The sequence below is a fragment of the Carassius carassius genome, chromosome 11, assembly GCF_963082965.1.
Source record: "Carassius carassius chromosome 11, fCarCar2.1, whole genome shotgun sequence".
In the NCBI taxonomy this organism is placed as follows: domain Eukaryota; kingdom Metazoa; phylum Chordata; class Actinopteri; order Cypriniformes; family Cyprinidae; genus Carassius; species Carassius carassius.
The window spans coordinates 20,431,971-20,441,364 of NC_081765.1; the positions used below are offsets into that span (position 1 = coordinate 20,431,971).

At 35.3% G+C, this 9,394-nt stretch overlaps 1 protein-coding gene across 4 annotated transcripts; it reads right to left on the minus strand.

Moving 5' to 3' along the window:
* Positions 1-695: 695 nt before the first annotated feature.
* Positions 696-9,144, minus strand: LOC132152980 (rho GTPase-activating protein 20-like). 4 transcript variants are annotated; one of them, XM_059562037.1, is made up of 16 exons: positions 9,019-9,144; positions 8,404-8,794; positions 7,422-7,498; positions 6,681-6,848; positions 5,822-5,971; positions 5,612-5,653; positions 5,442-5,526; positions 5,277-5,354; positions 5,087-5,153; positions 4,814-4,969; positions 3,917-4,101; positions 3,476-3,640; positions 3,098-3,228; positions 2,714-2,897; positions 2,420-2,531; positions 696-1,942 (listed from the first exon to the last, which is right to left on the minus strand). In XM_059562037.1, the coding sequence occupies exons 2-16, from the start codon at positions 8,476-8,478 to the stop codon at positions 819-821; spliced, it is 2,799 nt and encodes a 932-aa protein (XP_059418020.1). In that variant the 5' UTR covers positions 8,479-8,794; positions 9,019-9,144; the 3' UTR covers positions 696-818. The 4 variants fall into 4 exon arrangements, with proteins under 4 accessions (XP_059418020.1, XP_059418019.1, XP_059418018.1 ...); XM_059562036.1 differs by having other exon boundaries at positions 3,917-4,098; positions 7,422-7,501; XM_059562035.1 differs by having other exon boundaries at positions 7,422-7,501.
* Between the last annotated feature and the right edge of the window lie 250 nt (positions 9,145-9,394).

Consider the following 9,394-nt stretch of genomic DNA (forward strand, 5'->3'; position numbering starts at 1 on the left):
TTAATAAGATCTATGGTACAAAACATTATGGAAATTCAAATTAAATACTGTAGTACTATATTAAATAGCATTTCTTTAAAGTGCAATAAAATATTGTAAGTATAAATCTTTTTTTTTTCATTTGCTTTCAAACAGTTTGGTATACATTTACAAAAAAGGTTTGGCTTCGTTTACAAAAAGGCATTACAATGCTCACAAATCATCTTAGAATTAAATCTTCTTGGACCTCAGAATGGTGGCATTCATCTTACAGAATCAAAATATGAGTTATTACGTTTTAGGATCAACAGGCAAAATGGGTAATGTATCCCTAACCTAATGCTGAAAAGGGGATTTTGTGAACTTGCAAGTATAAGTGTGTGCTGTTTTTGAATGTTTTAAATGCTTCAGTTTGACTTGCATAATGAAAAACACATTGAAAACTGAATAAATCAATTATTTTAAGTAGGGTTGAGCTGATAAATGATGGTATTGTCCTTCGTCGATGGCTGATATCCATGGACACGGTCCACGTGCATCCCAATTTTTGTAAAATAACACCGCGGTTGAGTTTGCTTGAAAGCTGTGTGGATGCATAAAATAAAGTATACCTGGGTCTTTAGTGCGTTAGCTGCTGCAGAGCGTGCCAAAATCTAAACTGCTGATGAAGAGGAAAATATCCAGTGGAAAATGAGAATGTTACGTGCCGCTCTAAAAAATTTAATAATATTGTAATATTAAGCCTGTAATTGTTAATTATAAGAAACTGCAGATTATTATTATTAATGGAGTCATAGTGTGTATGATCTGTTTTTGGAAAAAGACTGTTCCCATTGGCTTCAGACAATCCACTGGCTGCTACTGCAACAACTGAGCCTTTGACCTTTCCCATTAGCCTGCTTCTCTCTGAGAGGAGAAGCATCCATAAAGTACTCCCCGACTATTTTTCCAGAGGAGGGGTGCAAATCAAGAGCTTTAAACCTCAACTGCTCCCCAGAGAGTTTGCTAGACTTCAAACCGGTGTTCTGTCCCCTGACTTTGTGCACCATCAACTTGCAGCTCTGTCTGCAAAACACACTCTGTGGTAGCTTGACCTCTTCTTCAGTCCTGGTTTGACAAGTGAACCTGACGGTCTGAGGGTCAGGGGGCATATTGGGGTGTCCTAAAGGACTCTGCGTGTGGCTCCAGGGGCCCCTGTAGAAAAGGCCTTTTCCTTTATGTGAAAGCATTTGAGTGGGAGTCTGTGAGAATGGTTTTCTGTTGAGTTTTTGATAGGCCTGCTGATGAAAAGGAGGATTTTTGGGCACTTTACATTGTAAACTCCTTTCAGTATCAGTGATGTTCCTCTGATGATGTGGCGGAGATGATTTTACATTCGGCAAGCTGTTTGAATGTTGGTAGTCTGCGCCATTTTGAGCTTGCAAATCAGATTGTCCCTTTTCTGGAGAGTCCTGAGGAGAATGACAAGTCTGACCGGTGGACAGAGAAAATGGACTGTCTATTGAACTCACAGATGAGTGCATTGGTGAAGTCACTGGTGATGACACATTGGAGGTTGGTGGAGTTTGCTTTTCTCTCACGAAATTCAGTTGCTGAAAGCTTTGTTCTAGAAACAAATTATCATTGACTTGATCAGGTCTCTTAAACTCTTCATGTTTTCCACTTTCTAGGGTAACTTCCTGCTCCTCAGAAGTCAAAGCAATGGTGGACATGAAGTGTCTGTGTAATTTAAGGGATCGGAGCTGTCGCACTGCAGGTGAAAAGTTCCCGATTTGTGTCAATGGGGTGGAAGACGGCAGGTGGCTTTCTGGCAAATCGAGGTCACAATCACTCAGTGACATGAGTGAGTCCATACTACGACTGTCTTTAAGAGAACGGCTCTTAGAAATATCCTCTGTGTCTGTATTCACCTCATTCTTCAGACTCTCACAACCTGAATCTGACATCTGCTGCAGGGACCCAACTAGAGGCAGGAAGAGAAAAAGATATATAGACTATACAATTTTAAAAACATAGTAAAAGAAATTCTGTGAAAATGTGCTGTTGTTACTTTTTATGAAGTTACACTATTTTTTAAACTGATCTGGGGTCTTCAAAGACAGTGTTGTTATAGATAATGCTGAAATAAAATATGAATATTAGATTAAATATTTTAAAATATTAATAATATTTCATCTAAAAACATGAAAATAACTAAATGAAAATTATAATTGTTGCCTTGGCAGCGTTCCTTTCAAACTTTCATTTACATTTTCAACAAGGAAAAAAAATCTGGTGGATTTAATCACACTAACTAATCTTTTTATTTATTTATTTATTTATTTATTTTTTATTAAAAAGCAGTAAAATTTGCTAAAGCAAATTTTTCAGGCTAAAAGAAATATTCTAAAGTGTTGTTTTGTGTTGGTGTGTTGTGAATGCTGTATGTATTTATAGTAACCTGATCCGCGGTTGCTTCTATTGTCTTCAGTCAAATCCATTAAGAGGGTTATAATTTCATCCCCAAACAACGCACAGCAGTTGTCAATCAAAACACGCACAAGGTCACACACCTGTGTACAGATTACATCGGCAATTACATTTACATTTCCAACAGGCAAAATGGGTAATTCCTATGTGTGTTATATTTTCCATTCCTACTGCCATTTCCGTGTTCTTTAGAAAGCCATAATGACGATTACTTCAGCAGATCCTCTGTATAGTAATCTGGTAATAATAAAGCATGTGCACTTACCTTTTTGGCGTCTTTTTCATGAGATTGTGATAGTTTGCAATTCCACAGACAGCTAGGTGCAATACACACAGCCAGGTTAAAAGAGGTCATCTGGTTGTGCTCGGCATTGAGTTGTATGTGGTGCAGCATCGCTAGCATGTGTCTCAGCAGCAGGAGATTTTCTTTAGGTAAAAGCTGAACAAGTCTGTGAGTGTGGGCAGAAAACACATCAAAGTTATTGGTCTTCACGATTAGATAACTCATAAAGCTAAAGGAAAATCTAAATCTGCTAAAGGTGTGCAGTAATATCATAGCCTTGATCCATCATTATCAAGGTTTTATCCTTCTTTACGAACTAGCATTACAAAACCTGATAAACTAATCAGGGTGTTACTGGGACTTTACGTCTGAACATTCTGTAGAAGGTTTCTCTCCGGCATTTGTCCATTTCTTTCACCATTCTGCTCCACTGCTTGGAGCCACTGCTCATAGAGCTCCTCACACAATAGGCTGCCCGGTATATTGCGTAAGAATTCCTGCCATTAAAAAACACAGATATAAAAACAGAGAGTCTCATAATAGAATCAATGTTTATTCTTTATATCTCTATATTGGCTGCTGAAGCCTTTACAGGAATAAATTACATTTTTAAAAACATTCAAATATAAAAGTGTTATTTCAAAATATTACTGTTTTAAGTGTTTTTTTATCGAATAAATGCATAAGAGATTTTTTTTCTTACTGTGAAACTTTTACAGCTTTTGTTCGTGCATAAATGTGTACCTTGAACACTGAAGCAGTAACAAGTACAGGTTCTGCACTCAGTGGCTCTTCATAGTGACCAGAATCCAGCTTTTCCCTCAATTCTCGGCAGGCCTTCACTCCAGCAGAGCACCGGAATATTCCATGCGTCACAGTCCCCTCTCTGCACAAACACTTCAGCATGTCCTTTAAAAAACAAAAAACAAGTGGTTTTATTGTAATAATATTATTGTAATTGGATGTCATCATATTTTAACAAAAAATATGGTTTATTATAACTATTTCATAAAGGAATAATAATGTTTTAAGGTGCATTATGGCATTCAATAATGCTGAATATTATGCAAAAAAGTTAGACAGCTTTTAATTGACATAATATAACAATCTTTCTCAATTTGGAAAATTATTACTTTAGGGATTATTTTTTTAATTGCCTAAAATTAGACAATTTTCAGTACATACAACAATGGATGATGGCAGGATATTGTCTTTTATCACATCACTGAGTGGCCGACCAAACAGATGACCAGAAGCTGGTTGAATGGTTTGGACAAGAGATTCGGACTGAACATCCTGTTCAATGCTGAAGCCTCGTTTAAAAGCCCAGCTAAAAATAGACATCCTCCTCCTCTTGCTTTTCTGTTCTGCTAGGAGAAATGTATGCAAGAGAGGTCAACAAGATAAAAAAAGAGGCAACATTTCAGGACATTGTGTATGTATGTATGTTTTTGGGTTGGAGGGATTGGTGAGATTGTGCCAGAAGAAATGGGGTAAGAACACTGATCTGTAATATATATATACTGTGTATATATATATATATATATATATATATATATATATATATATATATATATATATATATATATATATATATATATAGGTCAGTGGGTAAGAACCAGGTTTATTTCATGCCAAATAATTTCCATATAGTATGTATTTGAATATAGAACTTAATATTCAGACCACTTATTTTGTGTTTGTGTTTTGACATAGATGTGGGCTTTATTTAAAAAAAATAAACCTGAACAGTCCTAATGTGGACTAATGTAGAATGCAAGGGAAATCATCACAGAAGTTTAAAGCAACACTATGTAACTGTATTTTCTGTGTTCAAAATTTTCTAAAATGTATATAATGAGCCAGTACATCATAAATTCATCTACCAATTGCCAAAGACATAAACTTGGAGAAGTAGCTCCGGATAGAATGTTCTTCTGTGGGATGCCTGCAGTACTGTTTATTAACCGCCAAAATTGACATAGTGTTGCTTTAAAATATTATTGTTGTTAGTAATATACGGCCATACTACAAAAATAGAACGAGTAGTATCGTAGCATTCTTAAAATAAGCATCTCTCACCTGTGCAGGTGCTGCTACTCATTTTACTGGGCCTCAAGAAGAACTGGCACTGAGCGTCAATAGGCAAAAGCGCCATCTGGCTGCAGGATAACGTCACTGCATCTTGCTGCAGCAGGCGAATGTGGCTCATCTTTATGCTATAAGGAAACTCATGACCTGGTGGAACAAAAGCCCCTTATAAAAGCTGCTGTGCAGGGATAGTATCAGATACTAATATCACAGTACTTTATTATTTCACAGCTAAAATGTTTGATTGCTTTGATCTTCTCTTACCAATTAAAGGGTATGGTGTTTCATCTTGTTTTGAACACACCCACAGCTTATAATCTTTTATTCCACCCTGTGTGCAAAGAGAAAAGCAATTAATAAGTTAAATAAAAATAGAATTAAATAATAATAATTTTATTTATTTATTTGTTGCTTGTTGGTTTGTTTGTGTAGTAGCTGTGCAGTCTTTACATACCGAAAGACCAAACTGCTGCAGTGCTGTGCCAATGACATCAGAGGTGCAGTCTGTGTTGCTGATAAAAAGAGTCTTTGCCTAGAGAGGAAAAAAGCAAATTTACATTCATTTACACATCATAGCTACAGTACATCATTTTATACTCACAAAACAATCCGTTCTCACATAGGCACAGTTGCCGACATCCTTTGCAAATATCTTTAGTGGAATCATCTTCGGATCATCACTCTGTTTTTCTTCTTTTATGCAACTAATTAAAAAGAGGGAGAAGAGAATTTTAGAAGAGAGGATTTATTTCTTTATTGTATTTATTGTAATATAGTTAAAGAATGGACCTTTCAATGAGAGACAGCCACCTGTCTTTCTCTTCTGAAGTGCTATACACACACACACACACACACACACACAAAACAGCTCATTTTAACAGGAGAAATTAATGGATATGTTTAGATTGGGTATATATATATATATATATATATATATATATATATATATATATATATATATATATATAATATATACTGTGTGTGTGTGTGTGTGTGTACCTAAAATTAGCCACACAGTTGTAAGTTGGCCAACCCATGACAAAGCTCCTCTCTGAAGCGGTACTAGCCTCACACACCTCATCCACACAGCTGGCCGTCCACATCTCACTAATACGCACACACTTCTTCTGCTTCACCTGCATTACTGACCTGAAAAAAAAAAACATCTCAAATTATTTAAAGACAAAATCATTAGAGCTATACCATCTCACCACTTTAACATTGTAGCTCTACATACTACCATTCTGATGTTTGGTATCAGTATGTTTTTGTGTGTTTGTTTGTTTATTATTTAGTTATTTTATTTTAACGAACACTTCTATTCAGCAAGGGCACATTTAATTGATGAAAAAGGGACAGCAAAGACATATACAACATAATATTTCTATTTCAAATAAATGTTATTCTTTTGAACTTTCTTTGCATCAAAACCTGTATCACAGTTTGCACAAAAAATATTTAGCAGCACATCTATTTTTTTTTTTTTTAGCACTGATAATAAGAAATATTTATTGAGCAGCAAATGAACATATTAGAATGATTTCTGAAGGATCATATGACACTGAAGACTGGAGTGATTGCTAAAAATACAGCTTAGCCATCCTATGAATAAATTATGTTTTAAAATAAAATCAAAATAGGAAACTGCAATAAATTGTAAAGATTTTTATACTGTATTATTTTACTGATCTAAGAAATGCAGCATTATTGAGCAGAAAAGACTTCTTCAAAAACATTAAAAATAATCTTACCAACCCCAAATTTCTGGATGTTTGTGCATTTCAAAATTTAGATGATTTACGGTATGTTAACACATTAATATATTTTAATTCTTCTTAGTAAATTTCCAAGTCCATACTTGGCCTTGGTGATGATGAGAAGATCACTGAAGAGGATGAGGACTCTCTCTTGGGTCTGAAGCCCAGTCTGCAGCACCACATTGCCTTGGCAAATGAGCTTCCTTGTTGGGCTGAGCAGAGATTGGATCAGGGCGAAAATGTCCTGGCTAACCTGAGATGCACAATCCCTGACACAAACATGAGACAAAAAGAGACATTCATTGAAAGGACAATGGTAGAAAACCTATACAAAATACACAATTTCCCTGGGCCAGGCATATTTAATTCGAAGTTTGCATAAGAAAACATGTCCAATTCATCAATCCATTTGTAATTAATCAAAGCTTCTGACTTGAGTGCTCTTTTATGTGCTTCATTGATAAATTACCTCGTGTTACAGCTGCACATCAGACAAAAGAGAGATTTCAAAAAATATACGCATAGTTTTCAGACAGCCTGTCTGATGGGAGACAACTTTGTTTCTCTGTGTCACTCTTCCACACACTCACACACGTGCAGATGTTGGTTGTGAAACCACACACGGGCTGGTTCTCTTCATTCTCTCCTTTCAGTTAAATGCAAATATATTCAGAAGCCTCTTGCATGCACACAAGCAATGACTGTGACATTGTGCCATGTGGGAAACAAACTGCTCACTGAGACTGAAACAGACTTTAAAATAATCAAACAGCCATGCAGTCTAATTATGTTCACAGCATCATTAATTACATGCACACATTTTTAGTTTTCAAAGATCATACCTGGCAACAGGTTTCGACTTTGTAAGAGCTTTGCTGAGAATAATAGAAGGTGCCGACTGTCTGCGCTGAGAGAAAGACTTCTAGAGAAAAAATAAGAGAGAGAGTTAATAACATAATATAATAAGAGACAGAGAGATAATCAGCATCACATAATAACACACAGATATTCACAATAATGCTGATATTTGGTTTAACAAATATATATATATATATATATATATATATATATATATATATATATATATCAGTAATTTTCTAAATTTATTATTTTACATTTATAGTTTAACATTTTTATTATTTTAATACTTATATAGAAGTTATTGCTATTATTATTGTTCTTTTTTAAGTTGTATTTTTTATAAGGATAAGGATGCAAACTCAGGGACTCAAACTCGGGTCACCAGAGGCTCTGACACACTTATATACAGACGCACTTGTATGCCCACAAGGCTATGGCTTTGATATTATTGCTATTTCAAATGATGGATTCTATTATTATTATTATTTTTATTATTATGTTGCCAACTTAATTCATAAAGTTAAATGAGTTGGCTACATCTGTTATTTATCAAAATCACAGTACAGCCCTGTGTATGAATGATTCAACACTCGTGCTGTCCTTATCTGAGCTATTTTTATGTGCCTTTTTTAACCCTTTCGACTCTAGATTATTATTTTTTTGCTAATCTCCTTTCACTTTTATTTGAAATCTACTTTTCAATTATTTTACGGAGTTTGTTTTGTTAATCTTCATAATGGAGCTTTGAATGCTGAAGCTAAACCCTGGAAAATCATAGCTTTGCACCAGACATAGGTCTGTTGTACAAATCTGGTCCAACTATATGATGTTAATAAAACAAACCATTGTCATTATGCTAAATGAATGGAAGAGTATGGAATTCTAACTATTGAATGTACATGATAGACTACTTTTATTTAAAGTCTCTCTATTGCGAATAGGTTCTTGTGTTGCTTTACTTACATTGCAATGCTGGTTTTCCTCACAACTTTTGATTTGGCTTCTCTTCTGCCATCCTGGCTCATGAAGCGGTCCCATGGTTAAAATTCAAGTAAAAAGACTGTGGAGGTGATTTAAAGGACTGATCAGATCAGAACAGATGCTTCCATATCATCATATGCCTCTGGGTAATCCTCCCTTTGCTGCTCTCCTTCTTTTCTTTTTCAGTGTGGTAAAAAATACCAAATCCAGGGGTGTGTTCAGTTATTCTGTCCTCCTCACAAGCTCTGCACTTTGATTGTCCGCACTTTGAACAATGTATTTGTCTTTCCTCTCTGAATGATGGAAGATTAATGTCTGTGACTCAGGGGGAGGATTTAGGAGGAGGGATCCTGGTACATAATGGGATGTAGGTCTGTACAACAAATGTGTGTAGTTTCGACAGAGGAGAGCATGTTTATACCTTGTGAAACAACTTTAATTACATTTGTTTGTCTTTGGAAATTACACATTTTGACAAATATTTCTAGAAGAATCTATTCAGTATTTATTTATAATAATTCCAGTTTGTCTTCATACCCTGCCCCCTCCTTTCTGGGATGAGTAAATGATCAGACAAGCTTAAGCCTCTTTTCTCACCAGATGAAGCCAGTTTGATTGACGGTTGCTCAAACTGTAATCATATTTTCCTCACTGTACTCCATCAGACTGTCCATTTTTGTATACTGATTTTGTCCAACCCCAGCTAACAAAGGAGCATGCAGTAAATCTGTCTTTTGCACACACACACACACACACACACACACACACACACAAAAAAAGTTAAAATCAAGAAATGAGACTATAGTGTTGACATTCTAAAAACACAAACCTCTGAACTCAAAGTCGAAAATGCAGTTACTATGCAAACATCAAACCATCATTTATATACATTTTCACATTTTATTTTCAATTTCAGAATGTGAGAATATTGAGTCTATCACTCTCACCTACTTGATAAAAGCCCAGACCAAGA

Bases quoted from the DNA above. Each gene is read 5' to 3' on its own strand.
- LOC132152980 (XM_059562035.1), bottom strand. From the start codon at position 8,478: ATGGGACCGCTTCATGAGCCAGGATGGCAGAAGAGAAGCCAAATCAAA. The intron at 4,102-4,813 runs GTGAGAGATGCT...CATTTCTCCTAG, and splicing joins GAGTAGCAGCACCTGCACAG to CAGAACAGAAAAGCAAGAGG. The intron at 2,532-2,713 runs GTAAGTGCACAT...ATCTGTACACAG, and splicing joins ATGAAAAAGACGCCAAAAAG to GTGTGTGACCTTGTGCGTGT.